Here is a 20,250-nt window from a genome sequence, read left to right on the forward strand (position 1 = left end):
AATAAGAAGAGGTTTTTTATAGTCAACATCAGAAAGACAGGTATCTTTAAGGTGAGCGCTGAGGCAGCCTTCCGAGAATCCCTGAGGCCTGAGAAGCCGTGCTCAATCATTCCTCTTTCCCATGACTCTGTCATGGGTGGGATCTCATGGGCTGGCTCCCGGCACTAATGGTAAGGAACCTGCCTGCCAATGAAGAGACATGGGTTCGACCCTTAGGTTGGGAAGATCCCCTGGAGGAGGGTATGTCAATCCACTCCAGTATTCTTGCCTAGAGAATCCCATGGACAGGGGAACCTGGTGGTCTACATTCCATATGGTTGCAAAGAATCAGACACGACTGAAGCAACTTAGCACAGTATACAAGTGCACCTTAGCGAAGGTGCAGAAGAGGAAAGTGACAATGGCCACTGCCAAATTTGTTGTGGTTAATTCTCAATACTTTTTGCAGGGGGCACAGTCTCCAGAAAGATGAATATTGAAATTGAGACAAAGAAGATTAGCATGGTCCCTATGAATGAGACACATGAACATCTTTATTCTAATATTTATTACATTGTATATTATACATTCATATTTTTAAGTCTTTAATAAATTTGCTAGAATACTGCTTCTGCTTTATGTTTTGGTTTTTTAGCCAGAAGTCATGTAGGATCTTAGCTCCCCAATCAGGGATTGAACTCACACCTCCCACCCTTTAGATGGAAGGTGAAGTCTTAACCACTTGACCACAAGAGAATATATTATCATACATCTGTGTGCCTATTCTCCACCTCATTTGTGGGCTCCCAAAGGGTCAAGATTCTGTTTCATAAATGTTTTAAATCTCTTGTGCTTAGCATCAGATGGCAGTCAAAAAATACTTTTTTGACATTTAAAATTTTACCTTTTCATTTAAAGATATTAAAGAAAATCTTCAAAAAATCAGAAACCATCACTACTTATCCAATGACTTAATGCAGCTATTCTTGCATGTTGTTTTTAGTTCTTATTTATAACATTCATATTTCATGTGACTGGCACTTTTGGAGTTCATTCACTCATTCATTCTCTCAAGAATAATTGATAAAGCACCTATGTGTCAGACACCAGCTAGATATTGGGGGCTTCCCTGGTGGCTCAGATGGTAAAGATTCTGTCTGCAATACAGGAGGCCTGGGTTCGATCCCTGGGTGGTGACGATCCCTTGCAGAAGGAAATGGCAACCCGCTCCAGTGTAGGGTCACAAAGAATTGGACATGACTGAGCGACTTCCACTTTAAACTAGATAGTGGGAATAAAATAAGTAGGTAAAATGAGTTCAGTTTCTACCCTCCTAGAGCTTATGACTAGTGGGGTACACAGTTATCAAATAACCATAATAAGTGTAAAATTACCTTTTTGATAAATGCTATACTGCTACAAATATATTGGAAGTTTTTTTGTTTTTTTTTTAACCAATGAGGAAGTCAGAGACATTGAAGGAATAGTGACTGAACTTAGATTTGAAGGCTGAGAAGCAGTTACATGGAAAAAAAGAGCATTTCAGGAAAAAACATCATAATCAAAGACCCCAGTTCATGAAGGTGAAAGAGAGTGTGAAGACGCAGTGTAAACAAGGAGACCTCAGTCTGGGTACTCAAGTCTTTCTTCAGAGCAGGAAGGCATTCTACCACTGAATCTCTGATTAATAATTCTTTTCTAACTCCATTTCTTCCTCAAAAATAGATTCATTAGGTTGGTGCCTTGTTTGTCCTCTAAATCACCTATTTTTATTTCACAAATTGCTTCGTTATCTTTTTATTCTACATTTTCACTGATTTTTTAAAATATCTACTCTTCTTTAGATTCTATTCCCACATAGGTCATTACAAAGTATCGAGAAGAGTTCCCTGTACTATACAATAGGTTCTTATTTGCCGGGAGCCAGCTCACGAGATCCCACCCGTGACAGAGTCATGAGGAGAAGACCTGACGAGCAGAGCAACTCAGGCCTCAGGGATTCTTGGAAGGCTGCTACAGCACTCACCTTAAAGATGATATCTATCTTTCTGATGTTTGCTATAATAAACTTCTTCTTATTTTCTGTGACTTAGGCAGAAGGCCTTTCCTGATCTCTTCCCAAATAGATCAATATGAAACCTTAATCGACAGGGCCCCCAAACGGTAGCACCCTATGAGATTATCCAAGATATAAAGTATTTTAATCTAAACTCCCCTTGCTAGCATTTTAGTTTGTTTAACAAGTGTGCCTGTGCCTTTGGAGCTAATGTGCATGACTGCTCCTTAACAATAAACAGCATTGAGAGCCTGAATGCATGAAAGGCCCCAATAGGCACAGAATCCCTCGTAGGGGAGAAAGCCTACTGAAAAATATAAAAAAATATTACTTTATGAAACTGTTATTTAGTCTATATTTACTTGCTATGTTCTTGCTCTTAACTTGCTTAGCCTACATAATGAAAGTATAATAGTTAAGGACTTATATAAATAAAAGTTTAGCCTTAATACAAATAATAAGACAATTGTTGAATTAACTGATGATTCTTGCTAAGAACTGACCTTTGTGCTACATTGTTTCAGCTTGCTGTACCATGACTTTATGGGATCACATTCTTTTCTGTTAGGCTCAAGGCGTAAGATAAATTACAGAAAACAGGTTTTACTTTGAAACTTTTAGTTGATGAATTCTTTCTTTGTCATAATCTGCTGTGCCTGTATGCTTTAAAAAATGTGACTCTGGTACTTTCTGTGCCTGATACAGAAGTGTTCTGGCTGATTAACCCTTATCAATAGAGAGTCACAAGATGTTAGCAGGCCTCCAGGCCAGAAGATGATGTAAACAACTCAAAACTTTTGTAACTAAGATATACAAACGGTATCCTGGTCTCGGTAAGGGTCAAAAAACTGCTGACCCATTGAGCTGATTTGGCATGATTCTACATTTTACATTTGTTTCTATGTACAACTAAGATATAAAAGCTGCCTTGAAAACAATAAAGTCAGGAGACACTATGAGACACTGAGACTTGCTGTGTCTTCTCATCCTTTCACCGACGCCATCCATCCTGAGGGAACCCCTGGACCAGCTGGAGCAGGACTCCAGCACTTATTAGTTATCTATTTTCTATAAAGTAAGTGTGTATTTGTCAATCCCAAACTTCCATTTCATCTCTCACCCTTCCATCTCTCTTTCCTCCTTGGTTACCATAAGTTTGTTTTCTATATCTATGACTCTATTTCTGTCTTCTAAAAAGGTTCATTTGTACTGTTTTTTTTTTTAAGATTCCACATATAAGTGATATCATATGATATTTGTCTTTCTCTGTCTGATTTATTTCACTCAGTGTGATAATCTCTAGGCCCATCCATGTTGCTGCAAATGGCATTATTTGTTTTTTTCCAAATGTATCTTCTTCTTCATGGATTTGGGTTTTGGGCCATTGACTTCTTTCAATTTTATCCAATGTATGGTTTAACTAGAGTCTTGCATTATTTTGCTTCCTCGAAGACTTTTCTTATCATATTCTTATCTCCATTGAATTTTTCCCCTAGGATCTGTATTTATGTTTAATAAATGCAATTGAATTAAAGATTAATATTTATTCTGGATTCTTAGGTTCTGAAGTAGATCAAATAATCTGTTGTATATGTGTTAATGTTCCTTTCCTTCACTGTACATGTCACATATAAACATAAAATTATCTTTTAATTTACATAATTTTATAAAATGTTATAATTTAATCTTGTTAATGTTCTTCTTCCCCTTTAAAGTGTAACCTCCATGAGGTAGTTCCTTTTTTATTTTACAGTTATATTTCATTTTACCTATCAGTTTCTTGACATTCAATAATTGTTGAAGAAATAAATATTCAAAATACTGCCTTTATTTTCATGCAATGTTTTAAAAAACAGCTCTGTAATTTTCTCTATTTATTTTTTAATGAGACAAGATCCCATTAGACCTGTCATATAGTAACCTTGCCTATGGGTGATTTTTCCCAATTTCTGCTTTTTTGATGAATGAATCTTTCTTAGGTCTACAGTTTAACAACAGGTTCATATCTATAACTTCCAATGTAATTCTCAGATTCTAGCAAGCATCCATGTGGTGTGACTTTGGTATACTCAGAGATATCTTCTCCTATCACATGGTTTGATTTTCTTGTGTCTCTTTATCAAGAGTTCTATGTGAATTTTTTAAGATAATTTTGTTTATTTATTTTTGCTTGTGCTGGGTCTTCATTGCTGCATAGGCTCTTCTCTAGTCATGGAGAGTGGGGCCATTCTCTAGGTGCAGTGTGCAGGTCTCCCATTGCCATGGCTTCTCTTGTTATGGAGCATGGGCTCTAGGGTGCATGGGTTTCAGTAGTTGTGGCCCGTGGGCTCAGTAGTTGCAGCTCCTGGGCTCTAGAGCACAGGCTCAATAGTTGTGGTGCAGGGGCTTAGTTGCTCCACTGCATGTGAGATCTTCCTGGATCCGGGTAGAACCTGTGTCTCATGCATTAGCAGGCAGAGTCTGTACCACTGAGCCACCAGGGCCGCCCTATGCGGATTTTTTTAAGGGGAGGTCCAGGCTGGTACTACAAATAATTAGAATCAGAATCTTGGGTGGATGTATGATTGTTATTTCTTTAAAAACATGTTTCACAGGTGATTTTAATGACCTCTAATTTTTTGTTTTAGCCTATTGAGAATAAAAACTACAGTTTTTAGCTTTCATTATAAAAAGCTGTCATCACTAGCAAATGCAATATTCAGATATTTGTTCTCATTCACTCCACTTCTTGTCCAACTTGTGGAGTTGTGAAAGATGTCTTTTTGTGTGCTAAACACAAACACAAAAAGCCAGGCAATTTTGAGACAGTTGGTAAATGATTCAATGCGGACTCCATTTCTTATAGAGAGCAGACAAACAAAGTGAAGACACACCTTTAAGTGGGCTTTGCTTTCTCAAGTTAATGTCAGTGTTTCTTAATCCACTTCCATGGACCTGAAGGAAACTTAACACAGTCTATAATATGCTGACAGCCGCAACTTGCAAATTTTTGATTAGCTCTATTTCTTCAGTAGTATTTTAATAAGAGGTTGGAAGAATATGCATCAGGGGTTGTGTGATAGTCAAATACAATTTCAAATTATAAAATAATAAGGTCTGAGAAATAAATGACTTAATTCATGAATGACAAATGTCATGATAGCATAAGTCTTCCATTATAATAGACTTTAGGTTTGAATAACATGGTCCAAACTCGTTTATTTGTAAGGAATTGGGCTTTTCTCCATATTTAAACTATTAATTTCTCTCTTCCTCTTTCACCTATACCTATTTTCTAGTCACTGGTTTTATTGTACTACAATCATCTGAACAAATATTTTTCTTCTGTTACATATTAATTATAACTTTCACCTTAAATTTGTATGGCTCATGCATTCTAATCTTAACCACAAAGGCATAGTCATATGTTAACAATGAGTACTTCCATTTTTTTTTCCCCCTTTGGTTTTGGCTCCATCATTAGTATAGAATGTGGAAATTGTCAGTGAAAACACCAGGAACTACTCAAAAATAACATCCTAATCAATTAATACAATGTTAGTTGAAAACACAGCAGCAGAAAAGAATTTTTTCTCCCCTAAATATGTGTTTCATGGTCCACTTTGACATCATTAATTAATGATTCTGAGTTTGCTTCATTCATGGCTTTTGTTTCATTTTCTGATGCCTTAATATCTTTCCCTTGGTATTTTTTCTTCATAGCAGAAATCAATACAATGAATAAAACAAGGGATGGGAATTTCAAGCCTGTAGTCAAGCCAAAGAAAGTATTTCTGTGAAAAGAGAAAAAAGAATCCATGTATAAAACACTTTACATTGTTGCTCTCCAGTATGCAGAAGACCTTAAAAAATGATGCTTGAAATCTTATGTAGAAATACTGAAGTAGTGATTCCAGTGATTCTTTTGATAGGAGCAGAAGAAGCCTATGATTATTTTTAAAGGAATGTTAACCCACAGAAGCCAAGGATGGTTCAAGATCTGCCCAAGTGCTATCCATAAAGTAAGGTGTGTTTGGAATGTTCAACTTTCTCAAAGACTGATTAGTTCATGTGTAATGAGAACAGATTATAAAGGAAATGAAGTGACTGTGAGATAATCAAATTGAGTCCATTTAGATTGAACCAGGAGCCAATTTTTACCTTATAGGCTTATGGTCCACAAGATCCTTGTAGTCTACTGAAAATTTTTTACAACAACCACATAAAATTACCTAGCATGCATGATCTATTCCTGTGATTTTTCAACTGGTTGAACATTAGAATCACCTGAGGAGATTTTAAAACCCTCATTCCGCAGGCCATACCCCCCAGACCAATTAAATCAAAATTGCTGAAGATGGGACACATAAATTAGCATTTTGAGGGGATTCTCTGGTGGTCCAGTGGTTAGGACTCTGTACTTTCACTGCTGAGGGTACGGGTTCAATCCCTGTTTGGGGAGCTAAGATCCTGGCAAGCTGTGTGGTGCAGCCAAAAAAAAAAGAAATTAGTATTTTTAAAAGCTCCTCAGGTGATTATAATGAGCAAGAAAAATTGATGACCACTGACCTGGTAGGTCAGGAATCTCTTGTCTGATAACATTGTTAACTAAATGTTGACAAACTTTATACAAAAGATACTTTGAACAGTTATTAGGGTTAACTGAAGGTGAATGGAATCAATTCTATAACTTTGAGCTATTTTTAAAGTTTATTAAATGGTGGCTATAATTATTAATACTGTTACTACACTTAAAATGATATCTCATTCTTTAGCAATTAACAGAGTCAAAGGAAAAAAAATTAATGAAGTATATTTATGACAACTTACCCATATAATGAGGAATTATATATTCTGCAAGATCCTTGCTTCCCATGGTTGTTGATAGACCACTTTATACAAGCTCTATCAATCAGAGCCCCAAAATATATAGGAGTCGGAATTCCTCCTGTAACATCAGATGAGAAGATGTCAATGGAGGAGAATGTTTCAAAGGAAACAGTGACATTCCACACTGATACATTTTGGATTATGTAGAAGTTGAAAATTTTGAAAGACTCATCCATTGATTTGGTCTAATTCTACTTAAGAATCAAGAGTACTGGGACTTTCCTGGTGCTCCAATGGTTAGGACTTGGCCTTCCAATGCAAGGTATGAGGGTTTGATCCCTAATCAGGGAGCTAAGGTTTCACATGCATTGTGGCCAAAAACTAAAACATAAAGTAGGAGAGATATTGTAACAAATTCAATAAAGATTTACAAAAAAGCATAGTTATTTTTTTTTTAAGATTCTAAATTATTAGGAATCTCCAAAGCTCAAATCACCTTTACCATGCCAACACACATAGGGAAAAAACAAGATTACATGTCTTTACATTGTTCTTATAATACCAATTAACTTAAGCCTGGTTAGCAAAAAGCAGAAAACTGTCAGTAAAACACAGAGGTTATATTGGTCATATGTAATTTTTTTCTTAGGCAAGGACAGCTGAAATAGTAGGAGTAGAGATATAACTTCACAGGGAAAGCAAAAAACTTTTTGCTCAAACGTAAAGACAGAAGCTTCAAAGACAGAAGATTTTTCAACTCAATTTTTAAGCAAAATTTAAGGTGAATGCCAGGTTTTCCCAGTGGATCAGTGGTAAAGAATGCACCTGCCAATGCAGGAGATGCAGTTTCAATCCCTGGGTCTAGAAGTTCTCCTGGAGAAGGACATGGCAACCCACTCCAGTATTCTTGCCTGGGAAATCCCATGGACAGAGGAGCCTGGCAGGCTACAGTCCATGCGGTCACAGAAGAGTTAGATATGACTTAGCAACTAAATAGCAAACAACAACAAGGCTTCTGGTTGTGCTTATTTCTTGCCTCAGGGCTCCACTCCCATCATCTTGGAGTCATTAGAGCCCACAACCATGCATTTTTCCCTCTACTGATTGTGTTTATTTTTTAATACCTCTTGAAGCAGCCTGGGCTGTCCAAATTATAGACTCTGGTGCTGAATTTTGTTTCTGTTAATATTCTAATCATAATGGTCTTGAGTGGTCTGTTACCTAACCTAGTTTTTACTTGTAGTATATGGTCTTGCAGTTTTCAAGGCTTTTCAGGAGCACTTTTGTTGTCTTATAGTGAAGTGTCCATCTGCTCTTGTTGTTATCATTTAGTCACTAAGTCATGTCTGACTCTTCTGCAACCGCATGAACTGTAGCCCGCCAGGCTCCTCTGTCCATGGGATTTCCCAGGCAAGAATACTGGAGTGGGTTCCATTTCCTTCTCCGGGGGATCTTCCCAAACCAGGGACTGAATCCATGTCTCCTGCTTGGCAGGCAGATTCTTTACCACTGAGCCACCTGTGAAGTCCATCTACTCTTACTGCTATTTTAATAAACTCTGAGATTGACTCCTAGTTCCAAGCATTGGTAATGTGACCAAAATTTTAGAGATATGCTGATTTTCAACTTCTATATTGTTACATAAAAATGACAGTGATTCATAGTTTACACTTTTGGAAATTCCATTTACTTATGAAGTGAAGTGAAGTGAAGTGAAGTGAATGTCACTCAGCCGTGTCTGACTCTTTGTGACCCCATGGACTATAGAGTCCATGGAATTCTCCAGGCCAGAATACTGGAGTGGAGAGCCTTTCCCTTCTCCAGGGGATCTTCCCAACCCAGATATTGAACCCAGGTCTCCCGCATTGCAGGCAGATTCTTTACCAACTGAGCCACAAGGGAAGCACATTTACTTATAGTCAGTCTCAATTTGAGATTTAGAATGAGAAACCTCAGATGTCAAGAAACTGGTATCCGAGACAAATACACCTGATGAAAATCGGTACTGAGAAACCAGGATTAGGAATTCTCAGGTTTTCACAAATCAAAGCCACCCTTTGTAAAATGAAAAATCAATTCAGTTCAGTCGCTCAGTCATGTCTGACTCTTTGTGACCCCATGAGCCGCAGCACGCCAGGCCTCCCTGTCCATCACCAACTTCCAGGGTTTACTCAAACTAATGTCCATTGAGTCGGTGATGCCATCCAGTCATCTCATCCTCTGTCATTCCCTTCTCCTCCTGCCTTCAACCTTTCCCAGCATCAAGGTCTTTTCCAATGAGTCAATTCTTCGCATCAGGTGGCCAAAGTATTAGAGTTTCAGCTTCAACATCAGTCCTTCCAATGAATATTCAGGACTGATTTCCTTTAGGATGGACTGGTTGGATCTCCTTGCAGTCCAAGGGACTCTCAAGAGGCTTCTCCAATACCACAGTTCAAAAGCATCAATTCTTCGGTGCTCAGCTTTGTTTATAGTCCAACTCTCATATCCATACATGACTACTGGAAAAACCATAGCCTTGACTAGACAGACCTTTGTTGGCAACGTAATGTCTCTGCTTTTTAATATGCTGTCTAGGTTGGCCATAACTTTTCTTCCAAGGAGTAAGCGTCTTTTAATTTCATGGCTGCAGTCACCATCTGCAGTGATTTTGGAGCCCAGAAAAATAGTCTGTCACTGTTTCCACTGTTTCCCCATCTATTTGCCATGAAGGGATGGGACCAGATGCCATGATCTTAGTTTTCTGAATGTTGAATTCTAAGCCAACTTTTTCACTCTCCTCTTTGATTTTCATCAAGAGGCTCTTTAGTTCTTCGCTTTCTGCCATAAGGGTGGTGTCATTTGCATATCTGAGGTTTTTGATATTTCTCCCTGCAGTCTTGATTTCAGCTGGTGTTTGATCCAGCCCAGCGTTTCTAATGATGTACTCTGCATATCAGTTAAATAAGCAGGGTGACAATGTACAGCCTTGACGGACTCCTTTTCCTATCTGGAACCAGTCTGTTGTTCCATGTCCAGTTCTAACTGTTGCTTCCTGACCTGCATACAGATTTCTCAAGAGGCAGGTAAGGTGGTCTGGTATTCCCATCTCTTTAAGAAAAATATATGCCAACAATTTATTTTCCCAATTTAATGGCCCTGGCTTGATCAAACTTATTGAATTTAATGCTTCCAGTAACAAACTTGGTCTTACATTACTGAAATTTAAAAATTTCAAATACTCTGTTTTCAAAATACATTTTTTCAGTTTAAAATGCCTTCCACATTTTACACCTACATTGTATTCAGACAGTTGTTCTTGATTAGATGTTTGGTCCTCAGTATGTACTTTTCCCCTAGAAGCAGTTAGATTCCTTTGGGCCATATGCTGGACACTTCAAAATAAGATGCTTGAACTCACAAGCAAAATCCTTTTTTCTCTATGTCATATCTCTAAAGGAACTTCTTCTATTCTAGGCTTCATTGCAGCATATTAGAAGGAGAACTAGTTCCCCAAATACTCTTTCCATCTGCTAACTTCTGTACCTTAGATTCTAGGAGTGAGGTATCCCCATTGGATCTTGAGGAACTGCCAGGATTAGACAGAGAGCTACGAAGAGATCTGTAGAAACTTAAATGCACATAGCTAAGTGAAAAAAGGCAGTCTGGAAAACTACTTATTGTATGATTCCAACTATATGATCCTTTTCCATAACGTTTGAATTATTCCTGCCAGCTGGAAATATACTATCCTCTTTAGAATGTTTTCCCCTATTTTTTTTGCCACTCTGTGCAGCATGTAAGATCTTAGTTCCCTAACCAGGAATCAACCCTTTGCCCCCTACAGTGGAAATGGAGTGTCATAACCACTGTACTGCCAGAGAAGTTCCCTCTTTAGTACTTTCAGCACTTTGCAGTTCACTCACAGCCCTTATCATCCGCAGTATCTCTATCTTCTCCTCTCTCATGCCCTTTATATGTTCTCTTTTTACCTTTGAGGATCTGTGAACTTCCCCCCAAATGTACTTCTTGGACAACTTCCCACTGTAATATGGCCATAGTTATGCTTCCTTCTTTTGCTCGCAAGAGTACCAGGGATTGACACCCTCTCATTTCCTTTCCCTTCTGCCATCAGTGATTGCCTCCAGGCCATGATAAGTCATCTACCCCAATCACTAGAGCAGTTATGCCTCTTCCTTCTTCCCTGAAGTAAGTATATAAGGTTAACAGGTCTTACAAAGGAGTAGCACATGGGTTATGTTAGAAGTTGTTAAACTAACAATAGGACTCTGTGTGGTATAAATAGCAAATGGCAGCAAGGGAAAAAGGATGATTTCTTAATTCTTGTACTAGTCGTCTCATTTGAATATTTAGAAATAAGCTTTTAGTCTCTGAATTCTATAGCTCTACTATTTGACTACCACCACCAACAAAACCACATGATTTCCCGAGCTTTCTTTCATTCAGAGCAATCCCAATTCCTGATACTCAGTTCTAGAGCTTTAGTTCCCATGACACCAAGCAGAATACTGTGGGGCAGCCAAGTACAAAGTTCCCTCCATGTTCCCTGCCTCTTGTTTGTATAAAAGCTGAAGTCTCAAATGCTCAGGGCTGGGGCAATGGGATGACCCAGAGGGATGGGATGGGGAGGGAGGTGGGAGGGGGGTTCAGGATGGGGAACACATGTGAACCCATGGCTGATTCGTGTCAATGTATGGTGAAAACCACTACAATATTGTAAAGTAATTAGCCCCCAACTAAAATAAATAAATTTATTAAAAAAAAAAAAAAAGCTGAAGTCTCCCAGGCATCCCTGAGTCACAAAAGAGCAAGCTCAAGCAGTTAATGATTAGCACAATAAAGTCACAGACTCTTTGTGTGTCTGATGTACACCCTGGAGTTGTTTTGCAGATATCATATCTGCTCCCAAGGGGAAAAGCTAACTGCATAATGACCAGACTGTAGACACGACATAAACTGTTGTCTTATGGTTAGCCCAATTGAAGAACTGGGCTCCAGATAATGGGATTCACATTATTGCTCATAATAATTATATCTTTGTGGGATCAAAATAATTGTAGTTTGCTCGGCCCATGTATGTAAGTGGGCAACTAAGATTATCAGCAAAAGGATACTACAGATCCATGTTGACATCTTTCACTTTAGGAATACGGAGTCCTATGTCATCCTGAAGAAGTTACAGAGACAAACCTTCCTCCCTAATCCCATAGACATGAAATGATATCTGACAAGTGGGAATTTGTAAGCACCTCTTTTGCCCCTTTCCTGTTTGTCTATTTCCGTTCCCCTTAAAACTTAATTTTAAAAATGAGATCACTAGGTAACATGTAACCTAACTCCTCACTTGGGCTCTAATAATGCACACTGTGCGTTGCCTAAACTGTTTACTCTTTTTCTACATTAAAATAAGTAGGAATGAGGAACTGAGTAGTTAAAATATGACTGACTCTCTCTACTCCCAGTAGCCCCCTTAGCAAATCTGAAGGCAGATCATGCAGGGGTAGGGGGAGTAAGAGAATCCAAAGGAAGATCAGGAGTACTTAACGGATCTGCATGTAGTGGAAAAATGACAAAGAATCTGACCTCCTACCTTAATAATTGACTGAGATTATTACACCCTTTTCCCTTGAAAAACTGTCACGGCTGAGCAGAATCTTCAGAGTTGGTTTTGGGGCATGAGCTTGCCTTCTCCCCAGATTGCTGGCTTTTTTGATTAAAGCAACTTTCCTTTCTATCAACCCTTGCCTCTGGAGTTTTGACTGGAGCATTGACTTTTGAGGAGGCAGCAGCCGAACCTGAGTTCAGTTAACACCCATTCCCTTTTGCATTTTAAATTTCTAATAAAGGTTAGCTGCTTCTGCTTTACAGAACTAGTCAGTGGGACTGTGAAAGTCTGCATTTGTTGTTTGGCACGATCTGTGGGCCTTTGGAGCTGTTTTGAGCATTAAGCCCCTCAGTGTATAAGGACAGCCCTCCACTCTGCATATGGGCAGAAATACCCCTACATCTTAAGTTAAAAATCTTTGGAGACCACTCATTCTTGCTTTGGAAAGGATATAATACAAGTGCAATGATCTCTTATTCTTACAGATTGATTTTACATAGAACTGACAATCAATTTTTCTTTTAGGTCATTTAGTTCTCCTTTATCTCATTATTTTTCATTTACCACAAAGATACAAATAATTTTTACTTATACCTTTAAAAAACTTTCTTACGATGAGAAATCACTTACATTTGGTCTTTGACATGAAAAATTGTATCTGAAATTTATCATCTATGTATTTATCATACCTAGTGTTCGAATAGTTAGTGAATGGAAACCCATGGCAAGTGATTTCAGTTCAGGTTCAACATTTCTGAAACAAGATAAAGGCAAAGAAACATTAAATATCCCTAAAATACCAAACGGAGTTAATATTAAAGCATTTTTCAGTGTTATTCTTTATGATTGAATGAAAACCCTCAAGTGAAGCATTGACATTGTTTAAAGTTATGTTTTCAGTTGTTTTAGAAGGCAAATAATGGTTATTATTCCTTTACTTATTCTATGTGTTACAAGCTCAAGACAGTTTTACAAACATTGTCATGTTTTATCTTTAGGAAATCCTGAGATAGTGGTTGAAATAGAATTTAGGATATCTAGGAAGACAATAATTTCATGTAATCTATTTAGTTGACATAGGCCATATGAGAAAGCAAATATGTTTATGTAGTTTTTTAGACTGAGTAGAATTCTTTTTTGTACCTTCTTTCTATCATTGCTATTAATAGAAAAGTTAACTAATATGTTTCAGAAACAACAAAATATAACCAGGAAGATCAAAAAAGTTATCTATATTCTAATGTCTAGTGTATTTAAATGTCATTTTAAAGGTAGTAAGTACATATTTATCCTTTCTTAAAAATTAACTCAGTCTTGCATTTAGAAAGTTCTTTCCACAATTCTATTTTTCTATGTTCAGTTAGCTAATGACATGACCATCTCTGATATGGTGAGGGACTAAGGCTCAAAAATTCTGTTTTTACCAAAATAATGATTTAACTGATACAAAGGCTTATTTTTTCTTGGTTTAAATGACTATATTTATTCAGAGATAAACTTTGTCATTCAACAAACCTTTGCCAAGTGCCTCCTACGAGATTCTATGCTAGTCTTTGTTCCTGATAATAAAGAGATAAATCATGTTTCATAGTAACTAGATGTCTTTGTTATTGTTTAGTCACTAAGTCATGTCCGACACTTTGCAACTCCATTGACTGTAGCCCACCAGGCTTCTCTGACATGAGATTTCCCAGGCAAGAATACTGGAGTGGGTTACCATTTCCTTCTCCAGGGGATTTTCCAGACCCAGCGACTGAACCCATATCTCCTGCATTGGCAGGTGGGCTCTTGACCACTGAGCCACCAGTGAAGTCCAACTAGATGCCTTTGTTAAGTCATTTAGCCTCTCTTAGCCCTAGTTTCCTTATTTTCTTAGTAGACTTATCTTGTATGTTATGAGGAGCCTATATAGTGAGCTAGCCCTCCAATCCTCCATTTTCTTTACACAAAATTGTCTGTTAAGTCTTTTAGGAGTGCTACTGTTGAGTGAGATTCTCAAAAGTATCCAAGAAAGCTTATAAAAATAAACAATATAAAAATTAAATTAAGCATAGCATAATAAAAATTAAACACAGCAGAGTTATTTATTAAAAGAGAAAATGAATTGAAAGGGGTTTTTGTCTGCTTTTTCAAAAGACAGGGACACTTCCAACTAGCTGAACTGAGGATTCACAATAATACACTTGAGGGCAGTGAAGCCATGCTAGCACGAAGAGGCTGTCATGTTATTCAAGGAGGCGGTTTCTTCCCTGAGGACATAGTCATGAAGGAACCAGCTGTGACAGTTAACTAGTGCATTTAACTGTCTCTCTTGCATATCAGAATTTTTAAAAAGGAGTCTTGGAAAGAGAGAAAATGCAGTTTGTTCTTGGTTGAACTCTCTGTAACAAGTGCCTGAAGTGTTACTTTTCATTGCTTTTGATTTCTTAAAGGGTACTTTTGGCATGCATGCCAGATGCAATAGAGGCAAAATTGAAATATTTGTTATCAACTTGTATTTTTAACCAAGGAGTGGGATAGTGGGCAGGAGAATTGAGGGGACTTGGAGATTGAGATAGTATCTTCCTGCAAGGAGGCTTGAAATCTTAGACAGCTCAGTGAAAATGATAGATTTATGTGTTATAGTGACACACACACACATATACACATATACAATAATGATCACAGACACTCCTACATCCACATGCACACACACTCACAGACCCCCATGCTCATACTTACATGCATGATCTCATGCATACACACATCATTATCATGTAAAATATTGTTCACTGCAGTGTGAGTGCTACATCAATCTGTATGGGAACAGGTACTTTATGTATTTTATTCACCATGGATTATTCCTCACCAAATGTGGTTTAAATATTTGCCTAATCAATGAAGAAAGAAATAAATTCTGCTCATATTCATTTCTTTTCTCTATGAGGGTATTGAAGAGACTAGGTCAAAAGCTATTCTTTTGGCTAGGATTAAAAATTTTGGAGTATCATAGACTGTTTATATTAGTTTGTCTGTCTGGTTCCCAAATTTTTAAAAATGAAATAAATAGGTGTTTCACTCTGATAGACATCTTAAAATTAGAAGTTTTTTAGAATCACAACAGGATTCTTCCACATTGATGCAGTTGTCAATCAGTCTCTGTCTTAAAATTCTTATTAAGAGAAGAAATTTTGTAGTGGAGATCAAATTTTGTAGATTTGGTAGTGGAAGAATCCAAGGCAAAATTATTAATAATTATGGCAGTGAAGAATCACAGTAATTCTAAGAAAATACACTCAGAAAATTTAAATGTAACAAAATCTGAATTTGGTTTCCAAATATATTATGGAAAAATATGTACATTATTAGGTATGTTTATAGGCTAATATACATAAAACCCCTTTTAAAAAGTCGTACTCACTTAAAAATCAGCATGATATTTGAGGTGCTTCCCAATGAAGCAGAAAAAAGGGCGAGTATTTGTGCTACTATGTAAAAATAAAATTTTCTTTTACAGTCATCACTTTTCGGGCATTCACCCAACTTCATCGAGTTATTTTTGCTCTGGAACCCATTTTCTTCCACACAACTACAGTTATGAAACATCTAAAAAATAATTTTTGAAATATTACAGAATATATTTGTAAAATATGACTGGGCTATAAATATATTTCATTATATTTAAAGACATCTCACTCATTTAAGCTAAAATATTTACAGTTTTAAAGAAAACATTCTAACAATGTTAAGTATTGAAAGGCATAATAGTTTTCTGGATTCCTTTCCAGATAAAAAAAATATTTTATTAAATTTTCAGTCATCCCTAAATTAAAAATTAGGAAAGAGTAGAAAAAAGTAATGTCTAAAACTCTGTAAATAATTTTCTCATTAATATGAAAGTTTCAAATATTTCTCTACTACTCACTTTTATTTTCTATGGCACACTTACTTATTCTCTTTAGCAATTTCTATGATGTGGGACGATCCCTGGGTAGGAACTGTCTAGGGAATCCAGAAAATATAGTAGTTTTGGAGGGGCCAAACCCAGGACTAAGTCCACCCACCAAAACGGAGCAGAGGAAAAGGCAAAGGAACCAGGTAGAGATGCTCGAATTATGCTTTGGCCGGCAAACACACCATTCGATTGCATAATGACAGATTATAAGATAAATAATGCCATTACCCAAGAGGTTCAGCATAGCAAAATACCCCAAAAGTTAGGGTTCAGCAGGAGAAAATTTAGGAACAAATGATTTTAGAGACTTATTTTAGCAGACAGTTTATGTGGCTAGATGGCTTTAATAAATTCTTTTCTGAGTCTAAGCTAAACCAATGTTTAAGGGAAGTTTGAACCCGTTAATGCCAAAGAAAAAATACTGAGGGAGGAACTGAGGAAGAATTTGAATTCATACTTATTTGATGACCGAGTTTTACCTTTTTACTAAGTACAGTATGGAGAAGTTCTTTATATAGCAAGCCTGCTGGTCAATAAAACCAAACTTACGTACAAAGAACATTATTTTGAGTGAATAAGAAGGGATGACATATTACTAAGAATTTGGTAAAAGAACTCCCCAGTGGTCCCCAAATGATAAAATCATTGCTAGTTTTAAGATGTTTCCATAGTAGACAGAGTTCTCTTTAGAATTCTAACATCATGTTGCTTCCAGCCCTTCATTCATGGACATGGTGGAACAATGTATTAAAAGGGGCACCCTTAGTGAAAGGCACTATAGCCATAAATATGAGATGTGGTTTTTTAAGTATAGTCTTTGGGGAATTTTTGTGCAAATTTATGTTTCAGCTTCAAAGAATCTAGGTTCTTCAAAGTTCTTGGTGCTATTCATTAATGCAATTAGCATGACTATGAGCAAGAAAAATGATGGAAAAAGTTTGAAAAGCAAAGACAAAAGGATGTGGTAGAGAGCAATGATCATATTGGATGCTATTGCTAACTGGTGATAGGAAAAGGGCCCAGGAAATGAGATATTCAGTGGATTGGAAGTGGAATGGATAACACCATGGGTGATGCCCAGCTGTTGGAAGTTATCTAGAGGATTGGGAAGAACTCATAATTTACATGGAAGGGGATATTTTTAGTGAAGAAGGCAATGGCATTCCTATGGGAGATGTTAGCAATAGGTAAGCAGAATATTGTTACCTTGGATAGGAGAATGCCAGTTTTGAAAAAAAATCAAAATTAGAAGTCAAAAATTGGACAGTCAAGTGAGCAAGAAGCCTTAATCAATTTCTTGGGAAGTCAAAGGATATTGAGCTCAGAGATAAGCTCTCTAGAATCTATATGCAAGACAGCATATAAATGGCTGTTCATCTAGGTTGACAAGGGATTGGCTCAAAACTTCTGCTTAGCATCTGAAGGGTAGAGTATCTCCAACCTAATGGAAATCACATTCTTTAGTCAAATGAAGTGCTTCCAAAAGATCTAAGTGTTCTTAAATTTCAAAAGGCTATAGTCTTATAAAGAAGAAAAAAAATGGGAGTAATCTCCTGAGAATTGAAGCCACAGAGAAACCTGTTGTGTCTCAGGCAGGATTTTATGTGAGGCTTTGTTTATATATTACAGCCATCACAATGACAAGCAATACGGGAATCTTTTTCTCTCTCTTTACTGGGGACCTTAGTTGTAAAAACATTTGACACGTCATTATCAAAGTTTAGTAAGTTACATCAGATCTGCAACTTTGATTAAGGAGAAGAGAGTAAAAACTAATACTCACAATAGACTTTTTGCTGCCACTTGAAGACGTACATCCTGCTAAACAAGGTGATATGTAAGTTATTCCATTGCCCCCACAGAGTGGTTCCCATTGAGTTGGGTCACAATTGCAGTCTGAATTGCAATAAGAAAGTGGTACATTTAGATGCGATGCCACTGGAGTATTTCTGGAAATATATGATAAACATGTATCAGAGAAAGAAGAGACGAAGAAGGGGAAGGAGAAAAAAAGATGAGGAGGAGAAAAAAAGAAGGAAAGGGAAAGGATGAGAGAGGAAGAGGAGAGGAGGAATAATGAAAAGTGCTGTCTTTAAATTAGAGAAATTTTGCTTTTGCTTTTCCAAAATGACAAAGTTTATTTTTGGTGCTTATTAACTTTTTCATCTTTTATCACTACCCAGACATTATTTATTATATAGAAAAAGTAAAACACAAAAAAGAGACCAAAGAGGGTAGGTCTTTACGAGGCTATTAAAAATTACTTTAAAAAAATCACTTCATTTTTCTGAAAATGATTCTGTTCAGTAGGGTCATGGCATTAGGCTAAGGTTCTTCCCAGCTCACTATAAAGTCCCATGAATCTGTGAATATTACTCAACTAGTTTGAATTTTAAAATCTATACTTTAAATACAGAAGAAAATAATTCAACATGGACAAAGGAGAATACTTAAGGATCAATTTTTTAAAATCAAGAGCAATATAATCAATTGAGAGAGACTAGAAAAGCTTCATAAAAAACTGAAACAAATTTTATAATAATTTACTGTAAAACATAGTTGTGCTTATGAAATATAATCTTATGGTTATATTTATAAAAAAGCTATTTGCACAGTTAATTTTCTGACTACAGATTTTTTAAAAAAAATTCTTGTTTTTGGTAAAAATCTTGATAAATTATCTTTGAAAGAGAAAATAATTTTCACAAAGAAAGAAAGAGGTAGAGTCAGAAATTCTGTAATCAATAATTTTTCAAAAGCATCTAATATCTGATTCTGCTTGGAGATATATAACAGATGGTGAATAATTTAGTATAATGATTAATAACTGAGTTCAGACATTGCAATTAGACATTCTTATGTTCCCATTAGGTCTGCCACCTCATAACAGTGTGACTTCACTTTCTAAAATCAGCTTTGCCATTTGTAAGTCATAAATCCTCATAGAAATTTGTTTTGGAAAAGTATTAGTTTAGCTGTTCTCAAACTTTCTGTTCTCAGCAGCATTTTCACTCTTGAAAAGTATTGAGGAACCTAAAGGTTTTCTCTTCAAGTGGGTTCTATTTAGTGATATATATATATATATATCTCACATATATATACACTACTAGGGATTAACAGCAGTAAAAAATTAATACACGAGAATGCACAAGCGCACACATCCTTAGCCATTAGACTGATATTATTATCACATATTTTGTAGCCTTAGAAAATATCACTATACAAGCACCGGAAACTCTGTTCAGAACGCTGTAATATCCTAAATGGGAAAAGAATTTTGGAAAGACTAAATACATGTATATGTATAACTGAATCACTTTGCTGTACACCTGAAACTAACACACCATTGTTAATCAAGTATACTCCAATATAAGATTAAAAAAAAAAGAAAATATCACTAGATATTCATGAGAAAATGAAAAAGGAAAACACTATCTTGTGTTAGTATAAAAATAGTTTAGAATTTGTTGGCCCTCTGATAAAGGCTATAGGTTCTCGGATCACATTCTGAGAACCTCTGCACTAAGTCATACTTTAAAAATTTACCCCAGGGGGCGGGGCTAAGATGGCGGAGGAATAGGACGGGGAGACCATTCTCTCCTCCACAGATTTATCGAAAGAACATCTGAACGCTGAGCAAACTTCACAAAACTACTTCTGAACGCTGGCAGAGGACATAAGGCATTCACAAAGACAGCGCATTATCTTCAAAAGAGGTAGGAGAAATTATAAAAGATAAAAAGAGAGACAAAAGAGTTAGGGACGGAGACCCGTCCCGGGGAGGGAGTCGTAAAAGAGGAGAAATTTCCAAGCACCAGGAAACCCTCTCACCGGCGGGTGTGGGGGAAGATTTCTTATCTCGGAGGG

General features: G+C 36.7%; 1 protein-coding gene and 1 long non-coding RNA gene across 3 annotated transcripts in view; one reads left to right on the top strand and one right to left on the bottom strand.

Moving 5' to 3' along the window:
- Positions 1 to 2,980: 2,980 nt before the first annotated feature.
- LOC145546186 (uncharacterized) overlaps positions 2,981 to 20,250 on the top strand; it is a 238,619-nt gene continuing 221,349 nt past the window's right edge. The window contains exons 1-2 of the long non-coding RNA XR_014082627.1: positions 2,981 to 3,110; positions 5,947 to 6,041. This is a non-coding gene — a long non-coding RNA (uncharacterized LOC145546186). The remainder of the gene's footprint in view (positions 3,111 to 5,946; positions 6,042 to 20,250) is intronic.
- LOC145546180 (solute carrier organic anion transporter family member 1B3-like) overlaps positions 4,503 to 20,250 on the bottom strand; it is a 70,417-nt gene continuing 54,669 nt past the window's right edge. The window contains exons 10-14 of one of the 2 annotated variants that reach the window (XM_081592263.1): positions 18,167 to 18,332; positions 15,850 to 16,034; positions 13,139 to 13,203; positions 6,845 to 6,962; positions 4,503 to 5,808 (exon numbers count right to left, since the gene is read on the bottom strand). In XM_081592263.1, coding sequence (XP_081448389.1) covers positions 5,613 to 5,808; positions 6,845 to 6,962; positions 13,139 to 13,203; positions 15,850 to 16,034; positions 18,167 to 18,332 — 730 coding nt within the window. In that variant the 3' untranslated portion in view covers positions 4,503 to 5,612. Of the gene's footprint in view, positions 5,809 to 6,844; positions 6,963 to 13,043; positions 13,204 to 15,849; positions 16,035 to 18,166; positions 18,333 to 20,250 lie in introns of both variants that reach the window. The other variant, XR_014082623.1, reaches the window with a different exon arrangement.

This window comes from Giraffa tippelskirchi, chromosome 4, assembly GCF_054371585.1.
Source record: "Giraffa tippelskirchi isolate mGirTip1 chromosome 4, T2T-mGirTip1v1.2.pri, whole genome shotgun sequence".
Classification (NCBI taxonomy): Eukaryota; Metazoa; Chordata; class Mammalia; order Artiodactyla; family Giraffidae; genus Giraffa; species Giraffa tippelskirchi.